Below are 23,449 nucleotides of genomic sequence, written 5' to 3' on the forward strand. Positions count from 1 at the left end.
AATTAAGGCTGCCAATGCAATATAATTCTGATGTGAGGCACATGCATTCTGTTAAATTCCTTAATTACATGACCACATATTACTTTTCCCAAAGTGCCCCTGCTTCCTTCATTGCACAAGACAAACCTTTTCTTAAGATGAGTCAGAACAGTGTAGCTGTAACCTTTCTGCCAGCTGTTATGAAGAGCAGTAATGTTCAGGTTTTCATAAAATTACCATCTAAAGCAGATTTGACTGGCTTGACTTCCCCCAGGAAGCTGAGGGGAGGGGGAGAAAAGCTTTTCCTGAGTCCTAAAGAAAAGCCTTATCCTTTGGAAACATGGAGTCAATGCATATAGAAAAGGGAACAATTATTAAAAGAGGAAACAATATTAACTAGGTGAAATCCACCAGCAGGGAATCGGGGATACTTAAGCAGCAAGTAAAACATCTGCTCCACCAAGACCTTGGCAGTAATTTGTCTGTTTCCCTTTCTTCCAACAGGATGATTCAGGGGGTTCCTCTCACACCTCACTTCCCTGCCTTGCTGTTGTGAATGAGGCCTGTTTTTCTGTCTGTGGTTAGTTTTAGAGCACAGGTAACCACGAGAAAAGCCCGTCTGTGGACTGTAATCCTTGCTGTAACTTCAAATGCATATGAGTTTTAAGCGGAGACAATGGCTCCACAGACAATGCACCATTCTCCTACAAAATATAAGCCTTACAGCACTGTTTCCATGCAAGGCCTTTACCTACGGATGGTGGGCTCTGACTCACAAATGGATGTATCTCATCTTGAGATAATTTAGTTGATTCCACCACTGCATGTCTTCCCAGCCCCATCATCACAGATTTCCATCCTTATTGCATGCATGGCTTCACTAGTCAGGAACCACCAGGGACACGTTAGAGTTTGATATCTTAGGGTAAAATGTTTCTAATTGTTTTGATTTGTCTTAAAAAAAACACAAGGCTGAAAGCTGTGGTGGCTGAGCAGCAGCTGTGAAAGGAAATGAGACATTTCTGCAGCAGGACCAGTAACTTCCTAGAGACAGTTTGGAAATGTGGAAATGAAAAAACATCAAAGCTTTCTCAAGATAAACTAACTTCATTTGCCAGTCAGAGCAGAGCTGCCATATAGTACATATTAAGTGCAGTTTTGTGACTTCTACAATGGTGCAAATAGGATAATGTTCYCCAGGCTGTTTCTCAAAATCTGAAGTTAACCAAAACCAACAAAAATGTTGGCAGTGATATAGATGTTAACATTGAAACCGACATCTGCTTGTTCCACCAATTCTTCGAGTTACTGAGAGATGGCAGCAGAGATCTGTTCCCTCTGTTTCCCGGGACAAAACACTTCTAGCTTGAAGGAGGCTGGTGACTCCTTCTCAGTTCTTACAGGAAGGTGGAAACTGTGCCGGGAGGTGAGCATTTTCACAGGAGCACGGAGAGACTCCCATGGTTTGAGTAGATTGCTGTGTTGAGGACCTGGATTGTACTGCTGTCTCCACCACTGAGATAAAATAATGCAATACTTAGCAAGTTCTTCAAYTGTTATGTGTTCTCTTTTCTAGGTAGTTAGCTAAGAGCTTGGAGTTTGATTTGTAGACATGTTAAACAGTTACGGCTGCAAAATGGAACTCAAGGGGAGTGTTGCTACAAACATACATAATGCTGAGCTCCCTTAAAAATTATCTACTGGATGTCTCAGAATGCATTCCCCAAATTAATGAATGCTTCATATGTTGATCCATTTGTGTCCACTTCTCTCCATTATAAATTTGGGATACTAAAAGCRTAATATTGGGGGATAGGAGGTGGAGTCAGTAATGTCTGAAAAACACTCTGGCATCACATTTATTTGTACCATAATTTCCATAATGAAATGATGAATTTTTTTTCAAGCATAAAATTCCTTCCCCATCTCAAATGTCCACTAAGTCCTACTTGTCCTATTCCTCTCCTATCTCATTTCTTTATCCTTACTAGATCCAAGTACTTCTACTTATGCGTCTAATGAAAATTCTTTTTTATGTCTACCCCAGCTTGTTTTCTCAAGAAGTCACCTTTCCCTCTCCGTACTCCATTTCTTTTTGTTGTTGTTGTTGTTGTTTCTTCCTCTGCACTCTCCATGTTCTTTCCTTGTCTTACCGGCTTGCCATTGCAGACTTCAGTTGGATTTAATTCTATCTTGACTCTTGCTTTTCCAGTATCTTCCTTCCTGTCCATTTTCAATCCTAAATTCTAAMCCCCCCCCTCCAGCTAGTCACCTTGGCCCTCAGTTACCTATAATTGGAACTTCTCACAATGACTGGTATCTGAAACAAGATAAGCTCCTATGACTGCCAGGAAGAAGAGGCACTGGAAAGACAGGTTACAGAGATTCCTGTTTCAGATCCTCATCTCAGAGGAAATGGTACTAGAAGGAAAGTCCTACAGGAGCTCTTGAACTATCTGGGGTCACGTGCTGCTTGAACAACTTGAATATGCTCAATTAACTGAAGTTTGAAGAGGCTTTAGCATTTCATTTGGAAAGTTCAAATTTATCAAAGTTACAAGCAATTGAATATAGAATCTTGCAAAGGAAACAAAAAGAATCTTAGGAGCAGACACTGCTACTGAAACTCTTCTGTGACAACAGTAAATTACAGAATGAAAAGTCTAAATGTTCATATGCACTTTATTTTGCTATACATGTGGCTAACTGACCACAAGTTCTATTTACACACTACAATATATTTTTGTTTATTTTACAAACAGCAGACATTTCAAATAAGTTACTCCGTGAGCAAAAGGAGTGTTTCATGGGTTTGTTCCCTAAGCTATTCAAGAACATAGATGAACTATACCAGGACTTTATCCAGTCCAGCATACAGTCTCTAACTCTTCCTTTTGCTGCCATCTTAGGTCAGAGCTGAGGATGAAGCGCTGAGAACAGGAGTTCATGAGGATACCAGATGAAAGAGACTGGGTTTTTTTGCTGGCTACAAATGTGGCCTCCAAAATCAGAGGGAGGCAGAAACTGAAGGGGTCTACTTCTGCCAGAAGACAGGAGTTCTACTTAGGCAAGAGATGTACCTATGTATGCAGAAATCTAAAAGCAATGCTGTAAATAGTAGTGGCAAGCCAAAAAGAATACAAGTGATACGAGGAGAGGTTATTCTGCCATTTTCTGGTGATCTAAAGTTTAAGAGACTTATTGAGCCAGAAATTGTATCTGTTTCTTACTATTTAACTGCCCTCAATGATCTTTCTTACATGAATTTTCTCATCACTTTTTCTTTAATGAAATTACAAGAATGTTCTCTTGTCAGAAAACAGCAAAGTCCAGTAGGATAGATTTTAAGAGCTTGTAATCCCAGAAGAAGTGCCAAATCTGTGGGTTAATTTAATTTTATCAGATTGAATCACGAAGATTGAATCTGAAGTGGATTCCCTCAGTGACAGTGTCTACAGGCCTTTTTTTCCAATCTTGCTCTCCATTTTCATGAAGTATGTTTGAACATGGTACCTTTGAGATGTTCATTTCTTGTCAAATCTGACTAGGAAAAGTACTGACAGCCAATATGCTCACAGAGGCCTCATTTACTTAGGAAACCAAATTTAAAAACATAAATATGGAATTAAGCACAGAAGTGATAGATTGGTATTCAATTAGGTTTTGAACTTTGCAAAAAGCTTGGTTAACTGTGACCAATTAAGGTGAACAAATATGATGTTCTGTATATTCTGTAAACTCTAACCTGAGGGACTCAGATACCTCGGAGGGTTTTTAAAACCCTACTTCTGCAAAATGACCATCTTGGTCTGCCACCCTGCAGCTTTCCTTTTCTAAGCATGCCTTCAAAGGACTTCTGGAGGTCAAGGTCAAGATTGAAATCTCCTTTTAGCAGCTTGGGACCATTGCCTCTTGTTTCACTGTGCACCTCTGAGAGGAATCTAGCTCAGCCTTCTTTTGCAGCCACTCACTTTGTTTTCTATCCAAGGTGCAAGACATTGCATTTTTTTAACCTTGTGAGGTTTCTGTCAGACCATTCCTTCATTCCTTCCATTCCTTATGATTCCACTTTCTGCACGTTCTCAATCTTCTGCTGGACTATTGTACTAGGAAAATTACTTTTTTCCAAGACTACTTCCTCTTTCTCCTCCACTTCTCTACCTTTGCCACTATTCAAACCCTGGGCAGGAAACGGAAGACATGAGAAAAAAACACATCAGTAAAATTGATGCTTGTTAAGGCCTATGTCCAGCACATGATCACAGCCCCAAAACACATAACAACCTCATTGTCAGAACTACACCTAAGATGGAAGAATCCTATGCACTACTACAGGCTGGAAAACAACTGACTAAATAGCAGCTCTGCAGTAAAGAACCTAAGAATTCTGGCTTACTGCAAGTTGTACATTAGCCAGCAATGCACCCTTGCATCACTGAAAGCTAACTACACATTGGGCTACACAAACAGGAGCCAATAGGTTGAGAGAAGTGATTATTTCCTTCTGTACAGCACTGATAGTTTTTATTTGGTGCACACTGTCTATTAGGGGTTCATCAGCAGAAAAAAAAATGTGAACAAACTGGAAAGAGTCCAGTGGAGGACCACTAAAGAGGTCAGAGAGCCGGAGCATGATGTGCATGGTTAGGCAGAGGATTCTGGGTTTGTTTAGCCTGGAAAAAGGCTAGAAGGAATCTAATAGCAGCAAATCTCCCTGATTTTTAACCTAGTTTCCTAAGTAAATGCAGCCTTTTGTGATTGTCAGTCTTCCTCCCAACCAGATTAACAAGGAGTGGCATCTAATAGCTGCTGCTGCCGAAATGGTGGTTATAGAGAGAATGGAGCCAGAGTCTTAGAGCAGCATGGCAGGACAGGAGGCAATGGGCATCACTTTGTGCCTATTACAAGGGCACTACAGCACTGSTACGGATGACTGAAGAGGCTGGGAAATCTCCACCCTTGGAGAGGTTCAGAACTTGCCTGAACAAGGCCCTGAGCAATCTAATCTAGCTTTGGAGTCAGCCCAGATGAGCAGGAGTTGGACTAGAGACCGCCAAAGGTCTCACCTCATCAAAACTTTCTGTGAGTCTATGATTGCCTGTCTATGGGCAACCTTCCCCACCTGAATGACCTAGCAGCAAAATAACAACATAGATAAGGGGTAAGGGATCACATTGACTGCAGCTCAACACCAGAAGCTTTTGCTGGGGAGGTGAACTTAAAGAAAGAAATGCACATACGGATGTCCACATGAAGGCAATCACCTAGGAGAAAATCCACCAAAGGATGTAATGGCTGTAGAAAAGACTATGTAAATAGACCCACCCAGTGACTACAAAGATCTGGGTGCCCAGCATACAGGGCAATGGATAGTTCTTGTCATAACACCTGGTATGTGCTGGGAGAGAAGTGAGCTCCTCAGGGCCACAGGAGCCAAGCAGCAACACTTTGGCCTCAAGGAGTCACCCGGGTTGCCCGACCCGCCCCGCTGCCGCAGGTACGCTGAGCTGGCGGTGGTCAGGAGGCTCCCGAACACGTCTTGCCTACGCATGAGGCGCTCGCCGCTAACGGAACCCAGTCCCGCGCGCACGACCGTTGCTTTCGCACCACCTTCTCCGCTCGCCTCGTGCCCGCGAGTAACCCCTGCCCCGCCCCCTCCTCCTACCCCTCCCCTGCCCGGGTCTCTCCTGTCCCGCCACAGCCAATGGTGAGGCGGGCTCCGCCTCGCGGTCCCGGCCCCGCCCCCTCCGGGCCGGCTGAGCCCAGCCCACAGAAGCGCTTTCTCCAATCATTGGCTAAAAGGGACACCCGCGGCACCGCCCACTCTCGGGGTAACCTTTGCCTTAGTGAGCGCAAGGCCCTGCCCCGCTGCCATAAACTGACCAATAGAAGGCGCGCAGGGGGCGCGGTCGGCCTGGCGCAGCCAATGGGCGCGCAAGGGGACCAGAGCGGTGCGGGGGCCGCGGTGGTTGGTGCCGTTGCCGGGTTCGAGGAGCAGCCGGCCGGCGGGGCGGCCGGGGGAGAAGATGGCGGTGGCGGGGTCCGGCTGGGGCCTGGCCCGGGTGGCGGAGGCCCTGGGCTCGTCTGAGCAGGCGCTGCGCCTCATCATGTCCATCCTGATGGGTAAGGGAGGGTAGAGGGCGTAGCGGTCAGGGGTGAAAGGTCTGGCGCCCCGGGCAGGGCTCCCCAGCCCGGGCCGGCGCTCGCCGCGCCGTTCCGGGGGAGTGGGCTAGGGCAGGCAGGTGCCGGCGCGGGGCCTGGGACGGGCAGCGGCCGCGCCGTGCCCGCGCGAAGCCGCACCTGTTTCCGCGCCGCCGGGCCGAGCCGGGCCACGTGTGCGCGCGGGGAGCCGGCGGGAYGAGCGCTGCCGCGCGCCGCCCGAGGGCATGTGCTGGGGGCGTCGCGGGTGCTGGAGGCCGGGGGATGGGTCCACCTGCCCTGTCAGGCCCCCGTGCCGCGGGGCCAGGGAGCGAGTCCAAGGAGGGTCTCGCAACAGACTTCGATTTGGAAACCCGGGGCGGCACATCGGTTCTGCCCGTGGAGGAGGGGGAAACGCTGCAGTGGGCTAGAGGGATAACCTGCTGCGAAGCTGCACAGAAGAACCTGTGGCTTTCCCCGCAGGAAGAATAGGATGCAGTATTTGCAGGTCGCGTTTGAAAGGTGTATATAAACCCTGCATCTTGGACTGAGGAGGGAAGCCGTGGCTTTGAGACCTATAGATCTAGTCACTGTGCTTCCCCAGTATATGCTTTCTGCATGCTGTGAAATGAAGTCTGTGTTTTGGGGACTGTGTGGGACATAACAACTTTGTTTACAGTTCTTCTGATGTCTTTTGTGAAGTGCCAGGTACTGCATTTGTGCATGTGAGCATATGTGCTTGGAGGTATATACAGTTAGGAATCTCCATAACCTCTCTGAGATGTGGCCCTGTCCAACTGTAGGGAGATCTCTGCCAAGAGACATTATTAGTGTCTGCAGTAATAACAGAGCTATGTAGGAGTGGCATATCATCACAAGGACTGCCAGGTAGGGTGGGTAAAGCACACTAGCTGAGTGGTGGCTAGAAGTACTGGGATGTTACCCTGTGCGCCACCTGAGGTGAAATTAGTGTTGCAAAATACATCATTCCTATGCATATCCAACCATGAGATAAAGTCACACATGAAACTGCTGAGGCACTGGAGTTGTGATGTAGGCTAATAATTGTGGGGGTTTTAGAGTTCCTAAAACATTAATTCAAATGTATGATCAAGCTGTTTGTAAAAATCTCCAATGTCCATGAAACTGATTTTTGAAAACTTCTGATGCTATAGTCACTTAGCAGAAAGAAAATTCAGGCTTCTCTCTGAAAATAAGAATACGTGTGAAGGGGTTCAGCTGCTGCTATATGCTCTGCCTATAATAAAGTTGCCTTGGCCAACTAAAAGCATGATTTTTAAATTAAAAGATGGAAGGAAAGTTGGTCACTTTGTATCCTTGGTCTAGACCAGACTTATTTTTGTTTGGCTTAATCCACTAGGCATAAGTTCAAAATGAATTGGAACATTCATCACTTACATGGTAGATATAGGGGATTGAACTGATTGTCATTTTGGACTTAATTTGGATATTAGTTAAACCAAACATATTTCATAAAAACGAAGTAATGTGAAACATGTACAAGACATGCACATAAGGCAGCATGCCTTAATCTAACAGCTCCCCACAGCAGAACTGGGAAAGTCCTGCCTTCTCTGACATCTGTTTCTGGTATTCTAATCATGAGCTTATTCAATTTACTTGCCTGGCAGAAATCTAAACCAGAAAAAGCAGATAGTTTACTCGTGGGTTAGTCAACTGAACCCAGCAAGGGACTAGTATAACAAGAACTGGTGCAGAAAAGAGGTTAGAAAGTACGTGGGAAGGCAGACGCTTATTATAGAGTGTCAGGAACATTTGCAGAACGCACCTTGGACATGTTCTCAGAGTTCCTTTTTACTTTTGTAAACAGTAAGCTGTAATATGACATTAGAAGGCCCTGTGTGCTGCCTGATGTCCTATGGGGGAGCATAATCACTTACTACTTCAAAATGAACAGCAGATAATTACCACTTAAATGATAAGAAGAGATGCCTAATTCAGGCAGTTCTGACACAAGTCTGACACTCTTGGGTATCGTTACAAACACTCCATATACAGTGCTGACATCAAGCGACTGAGATGGCATATTCTCCCTTGCTGATACAGACCACTGTAGCTGGRGACTGGGACAGTAGCCTGGTACTCTTGCAGGGCATGTAGATYTAACATATTCAGGCAGAGCAGGTTGGCTCCAGGTTTCATGGTTAATAGCTAGGTAGGAAAGCATTATACTATTACATAAAAGGGAGTGACAACCACCACTCTAGAGCAACATGAGAGGAGGACAAGAAGAGTTGCCTAACTTGTCACTGGCATTAAAATAAATGCTTATTTAATTGCAACTTAGCTTACAATCCTTCCAGTGTGACTGAGAGCCCTTACCTACGCCTGTTGGTAATGCAGCTTGAGCTGATGATCACTTCATAGGATGGAAAAAGGTATGAATGAAAGACAGAAATTGCTAGAAGCCGGAAATCATACTAGGACAGGCAGGGTGCTTCTCCATTACTTCCTCAATTGCACATGTTTGCAAAGATCTGCATAGAAAGTTATTTCTATTGGCTGTATCTAATACTGTTGAGTTATTTCAGAGGAAGATAATGATGATGAAGTAGCATAGGGTGTTCCAAAGCTGAATTAAAAGGTTGGTGCTTGTTCTTCCCTCTGTGGTACAGTTCACCATCTGCACTATGCAGTTTTTCTGCTAAAACTGTTTGCAGGGCCCCACTGTTCGGTAGATCACCAAAAGCTGTTAAAAATAGCTCTCTAAAAAGGGGAAGAATGGTAGAGGACTTTGGACTTGTATTAATTTCTGCAGAAAGCTGGATTGTCATTGAAAAAAATAGTCTGAGTGAAATCTCTTGTCATGATCTTAGTCATGATCTGAAATAACCAAAAAAAGTTTAAGATGAGGCAGAACAAGAGAAAGAGAAGCAACAAAGTACAGAAATCAGAGTAGTCGTAAACAGTAGCACGTTTTCTTGGTGAATAGGTGAAGACTATTATGAAGAAAATTAGGAGGATTTTATTCACAGCTTTGTATTTAAATCAAAGGGACACCTTTTGTACATTGTGTAATTTTGAAGCAGAGAATACAATTAGAATGAAGGCCATTACTCAGATCGTTTATGCAAATTTTCACCATATAAGAGGTCTGAAGTTTACTTTTAATCTTGTACAATCTTTGAAGCAATTGGGCTGTAATTAGGCAATGTTATCAATAGCAGTAACACTTAAAGCATGAATCTGGATCCTTTCATTTTAAAACTCTAGTTAAAACTAGATACTAGTGTGTCTAGTTTATTAATGTCTGTCAATCATATGAAACTATCTTTTGAGATATTTACTCTGCCTTATATTCTTCAGTATTATTTTCAAGGCCTAGTGTTCCCTGAGGAGAAAATACATCTCTAGGTCAGCATGGAAGACTACAATGGTCTTGACTCTCTACCTACAGAGTTACTTTTTAGTTGTTGGAGTAAGGAGCTCAGCTGTCATAGCTCCTTGGAGGAAAAAGTGAGGGAGACCTTTCAGCTATGGTTTCTGAGTTGCTGCTCTCTTTCCTCTGGAAAGAGGCAGGTTTCTTTCCTGCTGTCACCATTCAAGGTATAAGCCAGGATACAGAAGGCCCTGCAGCATTGTACATCTAGGTCTAAGGTTGATCTTACTCCCTGTCAAAACTGTAAAAGAAAGAATGATCCCAAAGAATTACAGGTGTTTATCAGGCCATGCTATTATAGAGTGACTTGCAAGCTACGGGATGTGTTCTCCTGCAGAATGGTGGGGGCAACATATTGTTTACAGCCCTGAGCCAGAACTGACCCAGTTGCTCTGCCCAGACCTGGCCAGGAAGAGCACCTGGAAAGTGTTCCCTAATGTACATACATAACAGTGACCTGCAGAATTAACACTGTGCCTACTGAATAGGTGCCATATCCAGCTGCCTTGTTTGCACATGGGTTTTATCCCTTCCTCTTCTGCTCCCCACCAATGTTTGACATCCTTTACTTCTTGCTCTCTGCATCTTTAAGATTTTTGCTCAGTAAAATTCACCCAGTGATCACCCCATACGTGATCACTTGTCCCAGAACAACATCCCAGTTGGCCAGCCAAGGAAGAACCTTACCAAAGGTAAGGCAGACAACTAGTTTCGATTGATTAGAGATAGAAGAAGAAAGGGTAAGAGTCAACATTTGTCCCGCCACAGCTGTTAAAATCAGTCCACTAGGAGAGCAGTCTTTTCTGTGCTGCCTCTTTTTTCAACTCCTAACTTCAAATACATTTTATTCCTTAAAAAAAATAATAATTTGGAGATCTGTGTAATGGAGAGCTTCATACAATATCTACATTAACAAGTAACAGAGCACAACAGGAGCAGATCTGTAGAGCAGATGATAGGTTGTGAGCAGTACCTGATCTCCTCAGTGCTTGACTTGTACAGATTTATTTTGGACTTGCTGTAGTCTGGTCCTCTGGACTGAGTGCCCATTAGCAGCTGGAGCCCATTTTCAGTTCAGTTTCATCTAAAAGGAATCCAGTTCTCATGCTCCAAGACAGCTCTACTTTGCAAACTAAAGCACATAAGTGGACTTGAAAAACATACTCCTGAGCTGAATTATTTACTCATGTACCTGCACCCGATGTTAAACAAGGTGTGAGATTTCACTGAATCTTGTGGCAAACGTTATAGACAGGAAAAGAGAACACCTTTGAAGTCAAAATAATAGGTAAGGCTTTCATTTTAACATATCCTCTTCCCATTGTCCCATTACTTCTAGTTTTAGCATTCTTATACGGAAATGCAGACTATTGGTCTGCTAGATTTAAATAAAGGTGGAGCTAACTGATTAGCAGAAGAGAAGGAGAAAAAAAATGAAGTCTGATGTACTCTCTCGAAGATAAAATGAAACTAACACATAGAAAGGGGGAAATAAAGGGAACAGAGATACAAAGAGGGTTTCTGATGCCCTTACTTGCAGCTTTGTTTCTGGAACAAGACAGTCCCATTCCAGAATGTGGCAAACTTAACAACACTGTTTTTCTTCTACCTAATTCAGCCTCTTGATCATTTACTTCTTTGTTCTTTTAGATTGTTTTCTTGGACTACTTGGGCATTGTGCAGCAATCCATTATTCTCCCAAACGGCTGTGGGAAAAGCAACCTTTCACTCAAGTTCTAGGGTTCTCTTAAGCAGAGTTTGTCTTCTTGTTCCCTTAAAATAAGGGAGGAATTTATCATCAGAGGCATATCACAGCTGATTCGACCCTTTGCATTCTATAAAGAGTCTGTCTAAAGCTAAAAATAAGCTTTGTACACAGGTCACTTTTCAACCTCATTGTACATAGAAAAGGAGAATTACCTCTTGAGAAGGCTGTCTTCTGTTTCTTCTAGGAGCATTCCAGCCTGTTTCCTGTCTCAGTTTTGTTTGCCTCTTCCTGAAAAAGCTATAGAAGATTAATTTGGCAGACTGGAATCTGGTTCACAGGGTCCCTCAGCACCAAGAACTGATCTATTCCTGTTGGGCTTGAATAGCAAAAGAAAAGCAATATGGCATCTTGAATCTGACATATCTAAATATGACAGCAAACTTTCCATATGGCAACATTAGCTTCAAAAACTGCCTTTCTGCTTTGACTGTGCTAATTCATGCTATTTCAAGGACACTTTAGTGGGATGGTATGGATACTGCTGTTGTTAACAGAAAGAATAGCTAATTGTTTAACAGCCAGTTTTTGAGTGCTCAAAAATACACAGGCTGAGTTATCCACAATAGGATCTTCATTAAGTATTCACTTCCCTCTGGGAGTTGTATCTGCAGTATGGAATAGGACCTCTAAAACTGAGAACATGCTATGTGCAACAAAACTGTAACTAAAGTGCAGCCCAGAGTGCCAACAAGTTGCTCTGATACCATAAAAATTGTGACTTTTGAACCTGAACAGCATGTATGACCTATGCCATACAAGACCAAGATTTAGATTTGTTGGTTTCCAAAAATATATATAAGCTGTGCATGTTAGTAGCTCTTCAGTTGCAAAGGCTCTTCGTAATTTGTTTTGTTTAGAGCAGTATTTCCCAAATGGTGATACAGTCTCCTGGGGGGGAGCTAAAAAGAAGTAAGCATAACAGGTGAACTAGGTCTTTTTATTAAAGAGTAAGAACACTTGTTGGGGATGGGGGGAAATAGGTAAGTTTTACTACTTTCAGAAATTTGATGTACACTGTAGTACTTGAGTCAAAATTTAGTTCTCTCCACAGAGATGGCTGAAGCCAAAAGAACAAATTTTTTTTTCTGCTGAAATTAAGAGTATTTTGCAAGATTTGCACTGATTTTAGAGAAAGTGGAAAATCATTGAAAATACTATTTTTAAACCACGTGTTTCAACAAAGTTGTACTTTGTGTATATTTCTGGTCTGATTTTCTTTCCCCTTGCTCAAAAGATGGAAAAAATATTTCCATGATAAACYTCAATATTTTAAGTTTTGATCTGAACTGATGGTAACACTTAGTTTCATAGCACTTTTAGTGCTTATAGTTTAATAGTCTATTAAACTTCAAGTGGTGCTACCTCACAGGGAGATTAAAAAGAGATTCCTGTCTGTACTTTTTGAGTATGAGGCTGGCAGGCAATATATTTTTTTTTCTTTTATTCATGTGAAGTGTTCTAATTCCTTGAATTACCCCTAAATCCCCAGAGAGCTAGTGTGATGAACTCTCTTTGATAGTTACCTCTTTCCTCCTCAGATGGTATTCAGGGGTAGTAGAAGAGCATACATCTGATTCTAGTGTGAAAGAACCAAGACCATTGTGGAGGGGGAACAGGGGGAATCAAGGCAAAATAGCTGGTGAACTGAGGACAAGGGCATAAGCGGGGACAGAGGGGAGCAAAGAAMCAGGTACTAAGAACAGAGGAGTAGTAAGGCTGAGACCGGAAGCAATTGGGGAGGTGGGGTGGAACTGCGAGCCGGCTAAAGGAAAGAATGAAAAGGCTGCGTAAAGAACTTGAGAGGAGCAGGAAGGAAAAGGAAGGGTTTAGATAAGGCATTTTGTACAGGAACTGGAACTGTTTTTGCAGCAGGGAAGAAGGAGATTGAATACAAATTCAGGAGCAAGATTGGCAGCTTTTGTGGGCAAAGAGTTACGGAACGTGGGACTGGCTGGTCACTGAGACGGAGAAAGAAGCCTGGAAAGTAGACTGGTGTGGGGTGCAAAAGTAGACAGGAACAGGAAAGAGAGATGGCAAGAGGCTGAGGAAGTAGGGAGAAGCAGTTCAGATCCCAGAAGAAATAGATATATATCTGGGCTCAGTAAAGCCCAAAACACTCAAATTCTGTCACTCCTTTCCAAGGGATTTGGGGGGAAGGAAAGGACCATAAAATGGCTCCTCCAGTCACCCCTCAGCACCTTAGTTTCACCAGATTGTGATGCATATATTTTACCTAACATAACAGAGTTYTTTGTTCCCTCTCATAGTAGTGACTTAATTTGGCCTTACTTAATGGAGATGTTCCATCTGTCAACCATTTCCTGGCAAAACCTGTATTTCATCCCCTTTTATTAATGTTCAGTACAAGAGATGACTACCTACTGCTGCTATTATTCCATTGCTTCCCTTCAGGTAGCAGAGATTTATCCACTGCTATAGATTTCAACTAGATTAATAAGCAGTATGGATGCAAATATGATGGTATGTGTTGAATTTTTTCCTTTCTAGCTGGACAGATATTTGTTGGTGGTGGTTTTAATCAAGATGAAAGAACACAAGCTTGCAAAGTCAAACAATCATAATTTATGAAATGCCAGAATTAGGCTGCTTCTGCTATCCCACTTCAGCTCCATTATGCATATACCTTTAGAAACACTAACTGCATGAATAGACTTAAAATACCTGAGATGGACAACACTTTCTCTATCAATATGTATTAAAACACAATATATTTATTGTTTAGCAAGGGGTAGTGTTTATTGCATGCTATGTGGACATCACCTAGATGACAGAATTTAATTTACTCATGGGATTTTATGTGGCACTTCTCTACCATAGTACAAGCATGCTTCACAAATGTTTAGTTCTCACTGAAGCCACAGATGAATAATCTGGGGATATTCTCAAATTAGAGTGGAAGGTAGCATGCAGAAAATACAAGAAAAAAAAACTCTTTCCACTTACTGTTGCTGTTCAGTATGAAATTCTTTTAACTTTTTTTTTCCAAAATACTACATGCGTAGTGCCAAGTAGATTCAGTTATAACTCTGTATGCCCAATACTTAATAAATTGGATGCAAATGTGAATTAGACTGAAGAGTAAGAAAAGAAAGAATAAACTGCTGGAGATCATTTGGGGAAAGGTGGGATTAAAGTTGGTCAACATCATCTAAGAACTCTGTGGGAGAAGCAGGGATTGAATTCTGTAGGACAGTGTAATGGTATTAACCATATAAATTTTTGTTTGTTTGTTTAAATCTAGCTGCATGCCACATTCACTGTATTTGTCACAGAAATTGGAAATGAGTCAGAATACAGTCCCCTAGCCTCTTAAATAGCACAAATCTGATTTATTTCAGCATGATCTATCTCACATATTGAATGAGGTCACAAACTGTAATCATGAAATTTCTTATACTTCAGCATCAGCTTTGGTATAATACTGTTCCTGTTAATATATTTTCTTCTTTATAATATATAGAGTAAGTTTTCTAGTATCTATCCCCAAGATGGTAATCTAAAGTTAGGAATGTATACTGTGATCTGTAGCCATGATTTATCTATGTAAGTCCATTTACCTAGTAACATGTTCAAGAACATTAATTTGAACCATTACAAACATTACTGCTTGTCTGCACCCATTTATGACTTTTTAATTTTTTTTTCCCCTACTCAGGATATCCTTTTGCCTTGTTCCAGCGCTATTTCCTCTTCCAGAAGGAGACCTACCTCATTCATCTGTACAATGTGTTCACAGGACTCTCAATTGCTTACTTCAATTTTGGTAAGATGGGTTGGGGAGAGAGCTGCTTGGCCCAGGGCTTGCTGCAGTGTGGAAGAACCTGTAATGGGAAGCTGCTGAAACATCATTTCTACTTCCTCTTTCTTTCTCTCTCTCTCTCCCCCCACAGGGATGCAATTCTTTCATTCCCTGCTATGTGTCCTAGTGCAGTTCCTCATACTGAGACTTATGGGTCGCACGATCACTGCCGTCTTCACCAGTTTCTTCTTTCAGATGGTAAAATTCTCTTTCCTTTTGTATCTGTTTGTAGAAAAGGGCCCTCTGTTCAGTTTTTCATTTCCCAAAAGAGACTTTGGTTGAAAAGTGGAGACGGATCAAAAGGTGCTGGAGGAATTAGTTTGAATAATCCACACAATGGTTTCTTTCAGACATACCTTATGGCTGGATATTACTTCACAGCCACAGAACATTATGACATCAAGTGGACAATGCCACACTGTGTCTTGACTCTAAAATTGATTGGTGAGTGATTGCTCCTTGCTCCTCTTATGTTCTGCAAGACATGTCTCAAGGAAGAGAGGGCTGATTGTTCAGCCCAGCTAGTCCATCACAGGTCTTCACATAGTTGTTCTTCTCCTCTAGGTCTGGCCATTGATTACTATGATGGAGGAAAAGATTCAGTGAGTAAAACCCTCTTTCTCCTTCACTCTTTCTTCCCCTTTCCTTACCATTCCAGTGAGGTAGAGGTCAGAAAATCAAATTCAAATGATGCAATTTAATAAGCTGCATTCACTGTTTGGTAAAAGCCATACCTGAGAGGAGCATCTGTGAGTGTATGAGGGCACCAAATTCCAGCGTGGAAAAAAGTAATCTGAGACAGAAGCAGTAGTGATTACAGCCAGAGAAACGCTTCTTCAGTGCTGAGTCATGTCGGAATACTATTCTGTCCCCTTCAAATTCCCCACCATTTCCTTCCCCAAAATCAATAGATCTAGATTCCCGACCTGCTTTGTATCTTGTGGGTAGTAATCCTTTAACTTGCTGACCACAAACACTGAATCTCAGTTCCTCTTTTTCTTTCCCTTGTTTAGTCTCATCATATCCTTGTGGATAGTTGCTGTTTACCCTTTTTTAGGGTCCTGTTAGTAAAGCAGACCGAACAATGAGAGAAGTCGCACAGCACAGCATGTAGGAAAGGACAGAACACTTTTTAACAGTCTCTTAATTTTTCTTCAAGTGCTGTGTTCCACATCTCCTGTCTGGGGCTTCACCTAGTCTTTAACATCCATGCAATCACTGCTGATTGCAAGAAAATAAAGCTTGGCTGAAATTTCCTAAGGTGAAGTTTTGAACATTTAAAGGGAAAGACTTTATATAAAGACTCATAGGGCAGTAAGGTCTTGTAATACTCTTCTTGCTGTTGCGTTCAGTGATTAGTAGAAGTCAGAAACACTGCTCTTACTCAGCCTACTGTGCTTGAGGGGATATATGTCAGTAGATCCCTTGTTTTGAGCTTATTGGGGAATGGAGATGTGTGCAATTCGTCTCAATTATTGGATCTTGTCACTATTTAAAGGTGTTGGGGACAGAAGGGTGGGGAGAGGAATGGACGTGGAACACAGAAAGTGGAAAGTTCCTTATATATGGAGAGTAAGAACGTAGACCATAAAGGAGGTAAGTTGAGAATGTAACATCCAGACCTAGTATGAGATCCCTGGGATGATGCTAATGCCACTCCCTTTGGTACAGGAGTTCCTGACCCCTGAGCAGTCGCGATTTGCTGTCCGGGGAGTTCCTACCTTGCTGGAGGTTTCAGGATTCTCCTATTTCTATGGTGCCTTCATGGTGGGGCCTCAGTTCTCCATGACAGACTATCAGAAACTGGCAAGGGGTGAGATGACTGACGTTCCAGGCCAGAGACCCAATAGGTAATAAGAGACACTTAACTCCCTACCTCCTAAGATCCCAGAATACCTTTCACTGAATCATCCATACATTCCCTGCAGTACAGTGCCTTCTTACCTGAACACTGAAGTACTGTGACCAGAAGTGCTTTAGAAGAGAAAGCAGTTTTTCCAAAGTTGCTCATAAACTCTCTGCACAATGTCCTAGCATTGTTCCATGGCGTGAATGTCAGTAATTGTTTTGCATCTTCAGTACAGATCCAGTGCCAACCTGGTAATGCTAACATTCCAAATGGAGGCATCTGCTGCAGGGGATGTGGTGACTCCCTATCACTGTCTCCCCAACCCTCYATCTCTACTTCTGTTTTCTAAATTATGAGTTTGAAAGTCTCATTCCAATGTTCTTCTTTGACCTCCATTTTTTTCTTTCTCAGCTTTGTGCCTGCTCTCAAGCGCCTGAGTTTGGGCCTGTTATTTCTAGTAACCTATACCTTGTCAAGCCCATACATCTCTGATGAATACCTCATCTCAGATGATTACATGGTATGTATTAATGTGGCAATTTGGGCAGATTATTTGCAGATTATCAGTGTTTCTGTGTCAGTACAAACAAATGAGGATATAAATTCCAGATACGATTATGCTAATCCCAAAGTCTTCCCAAAGTAGCTATTTCATTACAGCCAAATATTAGTAAAGGAAGTAAAATGATGTATCAATCTTTTAAATRTAAAAAAACGATAAACCAATAGCTTGGTGATCGGTCCATATAGCAGTCTCAACACGTAGATCAGATTAAAATGAAAGACACTGGTAAGATCTCATCTACTCTGTCTCATTATTGGCAGTCAGCTCAGGGCTGCTCAAGGCACCTAAATTACTGTCTTTTCCTGAAGTGCTGGAAGTGAATCTTCTTACTTAGACTGCTGTATTAGCTGCCATGCATGATCTAAGAAACGTTAGCCTTTAGGAAAACCAGCCCTCGGGAATAGTTGGCAATCTTTTTATTCTGTTTCACTCTATCTCTGCAGGAGAAGCCTTTCTGGTTCCGTTGTTTTTACATATTGATCTGGGGCAAAGTTATACTCTACAAATATGTAACCTGCTGGCTTGTTACGGTGAGTCTAGAAGTCTCTTCAGAAATAAAGACAAGAACAAAGGTAGCATCTTTGCAGCTATTTAGTATGCTCTTGGACTTGACACTAAATGGAAATAATTCAAATATCTGGAGAAAAATGTTGATCAATTTAGCCTGCTATAAATTAACAAAGGCTAACTAAATAAAAAGGAGACAGCTTTTAATTCATTCTTCCAACTGTAGTGGTAAGCATTTTCCACTGTGCAAAGTGAGAGCTCAAGCTTCCCCAGTTCTATCTTCCCCCAAAAGGGTGATGTTTTCTTCTTTTCTTCTTTCCTGTATCTTTTTCCCAGGAAGGTGTCTGCATCCTTGTTGGTCTGGGGTACAATGGGAAGGATCAGAGTGGAAAGCCTATGTGGGATGCCTGTGCCAACATGAAAGTCTGGCTGTATGAGACAACGCCTTTGTTCACAGGGACCATTGCTTCTTTTAACATCAACACCAATGCTTGGGTGGCCCGGTGAGCAGGACAAACTTTTCCACTTCTGTAACATGCCAGTAATTTCTGTTTCAGGTAGAACCAAGATCCTAGGCTGAGAGGGAATACTAGGGGAAAAATTTGTCAGTTTTCAGTTCATAGACTCTTCCTTACCTTTTGCTCCTGGCTGCTGTCCCTACTGAAAAAGGTTACTGAGTTGGATAGACCTTTTGATATAATCTGTCAGTTCTTTAATGTAGGCAAAACATTGAAGATGGTAAAAGCAGGATGGGGGACCTGTTAGGGGCAGAAGTTAGAATGGAACTACAGTGAGCCTTGTGGTTCTCTTGGTCTAAAAAGCTGGTTCCTACACTGTGCCTCTTGATTCATGACTGTGTAATGACTTGACTGGGCTTTGGTTCAACCTTTGCTGGGATACACAACTGAACTGTAAAATATCTTCCTTTCTGTATGTTGTCAGACAAACCATCTCTCCCTCTTAGCTGAGAYTTTTTTAAGACAAAGGCTGAGGTACATTTTTCCCTGGTAAGAGGAGCTGTCTTCCTTGCTCCTGTCACCACAGGAATATGCAAGGGTATATGGTCTCCTGGGCCCTGCATCTCCCAACATGGAGAGGGGAGGATAGCCAGCAAACTAGAAGGACATTGAGTTTGTTTCTTCTCTGCCCTAGCTACATCTTCAAGCGCCTGAAGTTTCTGGGTAACAAACTGCTGTCACAGGCACTGGCTCTGTTCTTCCTGGCCATTTGGCATGGGCTGCACTCTGGCTACCTGGTGTGCTTTCAGATGGAGTTGCTTATAGTCATCGTTGAAAGACAGGTGCGCTTTGAATTACCGGGATGGGATGGCATGTCCCCTTCGGTCTGTAAACTRCCACAATGAAGACTTTGTGTGGATTAAATATGAAATGAATGTGCTCACTTTGAAAGTGGTGTTCAAACACTAGTCCATTCTCAAAAGTTCAGTTAGTTCTTGACTTCTGCAAGGGCAAGCCATAAATTTCCTGTAGAAGCTGAAAGGAAGGAAACTAGAGAGCTTGGCACATGACTAGAGGGCAACTGAAGAGCTTGGCACCTGGGAAGTTGGAAGACAAGCACATGAGCTGAATGCTTCTGTTAAATCTCAGTATGAGAGAACAACATTCCATATGTAATCTCATTGGTTTTGGATTAAAACTTTGAGCAGGACAGGATACTCAATGCCCTTTTTYGACTCACTGGTTATTGATATTGATTTGACACAATTGGATAGATACTTTAGTTGCAAAACCTGCATTTACAGCCATAGGCCATCCAACTCAGGAGAATTCTACTTTTTCTTTAAACTAGGTCATAAACCTTGTTCGGGACAGCCCTACCCTAAGCACTTTGGCCTCCATCACTGTCTTGCGGCCTATCTTCTATGTGTTGCAGCAGGCTAACCACTGGATGTTTATGGGTTACTCCTTGGTGCCATTTTGCCTTTTCACCTGGGACAAATGGATGAAGGTAGTTAGTARCTTCAAAAGGATAACCTTTTTCTCTGCATGTCTTTTCATGCACACTTGGCCCAAATCTGCTTGCTGATCTTTAACCATGTCTTTCTCTTTACAGGTGTACAGGTCTATTTATTTCCTCGGCCATGTGTTGTTCTTCACTTTATTATTGGTGTTGCCTTATATTCGTAGAATAATTGTGCCACGAAAAGAAAAGCTAAAGAAGGCAGAATAGCAGCTAAAAGGTAAGGCTGCACTGTGTTCAGGAACACTTACATAGAATCGTGCACTTAGATTAGGAGGGGAGGTGGAGCGGCAGCATTACTTCCGAAAGTGAAACACGAAAACAACCTAAATCTTTTCTTTTTCAGATTGTACCATGTGTGCATTTGTAGGAGTCAGTTTAACACTCCAGAAGCAAAAGCAGCACCTGCCAAGTTTGCTGTGTTGAAGTATGACTTCTTTCAACATGAGGGGGAAAGAGAAAGCACAGGGTCAGAGATCAAAAAGGAGGGGTATGGAGGAATTCTTCCTCCAGATCCTCCACTTACTATATGTTGCCTTATCTCTCTGCCACCCTCCAGTGAACACTCTTGTCTCTCTGCTGATATCAGATGATTGTAAGACACTCAATGCAGGCACTCTATTGGAATGGAGCCACCTTCTGACTTTTCTACRTTTGTCATCCAAGATAAAAATTGCTCCTGTTCTTTTTCATATCTGCTTCAGCTCCTTTCCTCTTGGGTGCATCCATGAGGGAATTATGAATCGTCTCCCACCCACAGAACAAGGTAATTCTAAAGGACTGAGTAACATGAGCTACAGGTTTAACAGGGCACAGCCAAGAACTTCAGTTCTGAGACAGCTTTGGGGTGTACCCCTGCTATAAAGAGACTCTTACCTGCTCACCTGCTCACTTAGAAAACATGAAGAAGTACAATACACAAGCTTTCTTATCAAAAGTGACCTTTAATTGGAGGACAAAGACCAGGGGCAGTCCCTTTAGAGTCTCATTGCACCAAAAGCTACAAAGAAGAAATTGAAGCCTTTTCCCTTCCACGAGTTCAAGGTTGCACCAGGTCCACACCTGAGTAAAAAAAAAGCCCCTCCAGAATCTGCCAAATCCCCTCCAGTCACTATAATGGAGTCCACCACAACAAGGGCTACAGGCAGAAGCTCATACTACTCCCCAAACTTCCTCAAAGGCAGTAGTAATCTTGGCACAGGTCAGGGCAGCAGAGAGAGGATAGTTACTGATAGAGACCATCTTTTCTGTATAGTCAACATTGACCTGGGGGGAAAAGAGTGAAGTTAAGCTGCAAGTTTTCATTTAATCCTCTTTAATTCCCTTGCTAGAAGAGGCACAAAATAATACAGAAGGCTGGTTAGGAATGGAAGGATTCTTAACCACAGAACTGATCAAAAGTTCTTGGGATCCTGGTCTGGGGATTGACTTCGATTAGAATGTTTTTCTGGGTATGGATGTAAACCTGCAGGAGACCAGCCCAATTCAGTGGGCTGTCCATGAAAGCCATGTATCTTTCTCGCCCATGGCTGTGCTTCATCCAAGATTTAACACAGCCACAGTAGCACACAGTGCAACTGCTAACCCTCACCTGTGGTCTCTTACGAGGGAGGCAAGACCTAACTGTTGCAGAGTTTAATAGTTTCTTGATATAAAGCCTACCTTGGAGAAGAGGTGGGGGGGGGGAACAGCCAAACAAAAAAGTGAAATAGAACAACATATACAGAGTAACACTGACATCTGTTCTGATAGAGACCCTTGTGACACCAGATTTGAAGTGTATGCACTTACCGAACCATGAGCAAAAGCTCCCACAACAATGGCAACTGGCTCTGCTGCAGGAACCAGCTCACGCAGATCTGACACTTTGGGAACTGCAAAAGAGGTACCTATCTTCATGCAGCCCACTGGGAGATGATCACTGACTGGGTTTTTAATCACCTGCAGAGAGCAGAAATTTAACAGAGGCAGAAGTAAGAGATCTGCTGCTTTAAGTCCACTGTACAGACAAAATACCTCCTATATCTCTAGTTGCAAAGGAGGAATGTTGTGACATTACCCATAAACAGTCAAAGAATGTTTACCTTCAGCAATTTCTGAGGTCCATCAGCTGCTCGAACACTGAGCTTATGCAACAACTGAACTAGCAGGAGAGAAGAAAATCAGTTAAGCAGTATGTTGTGTTGCTGGAAGAGTCTTCTGGCTAGCGAATAGAGCTAAACTAGGTAAACTAGGTAAGTAGCCCATCTTTAGAGTTCCCAGTATTTTTTAAAGTAGCCCTAAGAAACACTCATTCACTTATTCCCCATTCTGCTAAAGAATGAATAGTTAGAATTCTGAAACACAGAAAAAAAGCATTTTTGTTTTTCCACTCTTTCCTCATTTTTGGACTTTTAAAACTGGTGCAGTTTTTAGACTCTTCCCAAAATCCTTCCATTCCTAACCAGCCTTCTGTATTACGTTGTGCCAGGTGAACAGTTTGAATCACTTACCCATAAGACCACAGAAACGATCAAAAGTTCTTGGGATCCTGGTCTGGGGATTGACTTCGATTAGAACATTCTTCTGGGTATGGATATAAACCTGCAGGAGACCAGCCCGATTCAGTGGACTGTCCATAAGCATCAAGAGACTCTGAAATAGAAAAACATGTAGCAGTGGAAATAGAAAAGGCATAAAAGAGAAGAATCTTGCAAAAATTAAGATCTAGGCCCAATAAGTGAAGAAGGGTCTGATACTGAGGCAGAAAAGGGTCCATCTGGCCATACAAGTCCTGCTGTAATAATGAAATGAAGCACTCTCCTATATAAATAATGAGAAATATAAGAAATGCAAATATTAAAGATACAGAGATGCACAGATAAAAAGAGCTTCTAAAATATAAGCACAGAAGGTAAGGCTTAATTCCCTCCTGTTCCAGAGGCACAAGCTGACCACAGACTTCAGGAGTGGTTTCCCTATGGTTCTTAAGTCACACGGCAGCAGCCCAGTACGGACTAGGACAGGGCCTGGCAGTGCTGAGCTGTGGCTGGTACCTGGTGTGTGATGTCCGGCCGCACTTCACCAGGGTCCCGGCCGCTTCGCAGCAGTAGCGCCTTGTGCTTATCGCAGTTGAGTAACTCGAACGCCTTTCCCACCTACGGGCAAACCACACACAGGTGGGCAACGGCGAGCCGAGCCGGCCCCACCGCCCCCGGTCCCACCGCCCCCGCACCTTCACTGTTTCCAGACTCGCCCCCTCCAGCACCACCAGAAGCCGCCGCTGCCCCCGGGCCCGCTTCGCCTCCAAGCCAGAGTTCTCGTCAGCTTCCTCGCGGGGCCGTATGGGCGCCGCCATTTTCCGAGCGCTCGACCACGTAGAGCAGGCCCCGCGCCGTGACTTCATTTCCGCCGCAATCGATTGGCTCCTGTTTCCCAGCTGC

General features: G+C 42.9%; 2 protein-coding genes across 4 annotated transcripts; one reads left to right on the plus strand and one right to left on the minus strand.

Moving 5' to 3' along the window:
- Positions 1-5,924: 5,924 nt before the first annotated feature.
- On the plus strand, positions 5,925-20,719 carry LPCAT3 (lysophosphatidylcholine acyltransferase 3). The gene is made up of 13 exons (XM_085324528.1): positions 5,925-6,102; positions 14,983-15,090; positions 15,218-15,324; positions 15,477-15,570; positions 15,691-15,728; positions 16,798-16,976; positions 17,387-17,495; positions 17,984-18,070; positions 18,384-18,550; positions 19,200-19,347; positions 19,857-20,015; positions 20,121-20,247; positions 20,374-20,719. Exons 1-12 carry the CDS (start codon positions 6,006-6,008, stop codon positions 20,235-20,237), a joined length of 1,410 nt encoding a protein of 469 aa, XP_085180654.1. The 5' UTR covers positions 5,925-6,005; the 3' UTR covers positions 20,238-20,247; positions 20,374-20,719.
- Positions 20,720-20,951: 232 nt separating this feature from the next.
- EMG1 (EMG1 N1-specific pseudouridine methyltransferase) lies at positions 20,952-23,411 on the minus strand. Of its 3 annotated transcripts, XM_085324533.1 has the most exons (7): positions 23,242-23,411; positions 23,063-23,164; positions 22,520-22,661; positions 22,112-22,170; positions 21,824-21,968; positions 21,620-21,689; positions 20,952-21,296 (listed from the first exon to the last, which is right to left on the minus strand). In XM_085324533.1, the coding sequence occupies exons 1-7, from the start codon at positions 23,362-23,364 to the stop codon at positions 21,230-21,232; spliced, it is 708 nt and encodes a 235-aa protein (XP_085180659.1). In that variant the 5' UTR covers positions 23,365-23,411; the 3' UTR covers positions 20,952-21,229. The 3 variants fall into 3 exon arrangements, with proteins under 3 accessions (XP_085180659.1, XP_085180658.1, XP_085180657.1); XM_085324532.1 differs by lacking the exon at positions 21,620-21,689 and having other exon boundaries at positions 20,952-21,293; positions 21,819-21,968; positions 22,520-22,610; positions 23,242-23,410; XM_085324531.1 differs by lacking the exon at positions 21,620-21,689 and having other exon boundaries at positions 20,952-21,293; positions 21,819-21,968; positions 23,242-23,410.
- Positions 23,412-23,449: the final 38 nt, after the last annotated feature.

Source organism: Rhea americana, unplaced genomic scaffold, assembly GCF_003343005.1.
Source record: "Rhea americana isolate MKP2758 unplaced genomic scaffold, rheAme1 scaffold_92, whole genome shotgun sequence".
In the NCBI taxonomy this organism is placed as follows: domain Eukaryota; kingdom Metazoa; phylum Chordata; class Aves; order Rheiformes; family Rheidae; genus Rhea; species Rhea americana.

What these genes read in the sequence shown, in the direction of transcription:
- EMG1 (XM_085324533.1), bottom strand. Translation starts at nt 23,364, where the DNA reads ATGGCGGCGCCCATACGGCCCCGCGAGGAAGCTGACGAGAACTCTGGC. An exon ending in TCGTTTCTGTGGTCTTATGG is followed by an intron (nt 22,171 to 22,519) that starts GTAAGTGATTCA and finishes CTCTCCTGCTAG; the next exon opens with TTCAGTTGTTGCATAAGCTC. An exon ending in CTCCCTCGTAAGAGACCACA is followed by an intron (nt 21,297 to 21,619) that starts GGTGAGGGTTAG and finishes CTCTTTTCCCCC; the next exon opens with CAGGTCAATGTTGACTATAC.
- LPCAT3 (XM_085324528.1), top strand. Translation starts at nt 6,006, where the DNA reads ATGGCGGTGGCGGGGTCCGGCTGGGGCCTGGCCCGGGTGGCGGAGGCC. An exon ending in TAACCTGCTGGCTTGTTACG is followed by an intron (nt 18,071 to 18,383) that starts GTGAGTCTAGAA and finishes TCTTTTTCCCAG; the next exon opens with GAAGGTGTCTGCATCCTTGT. An exon ending in TAGTCATCGTTGAAAGACAG is followed by an intron (nt 19,348 to 19,856) that starts GTGCGCTTTGAA and finishes TCTTTAAACTAG; the next exon opens with GTCATAAACCTTGTTCGGGA.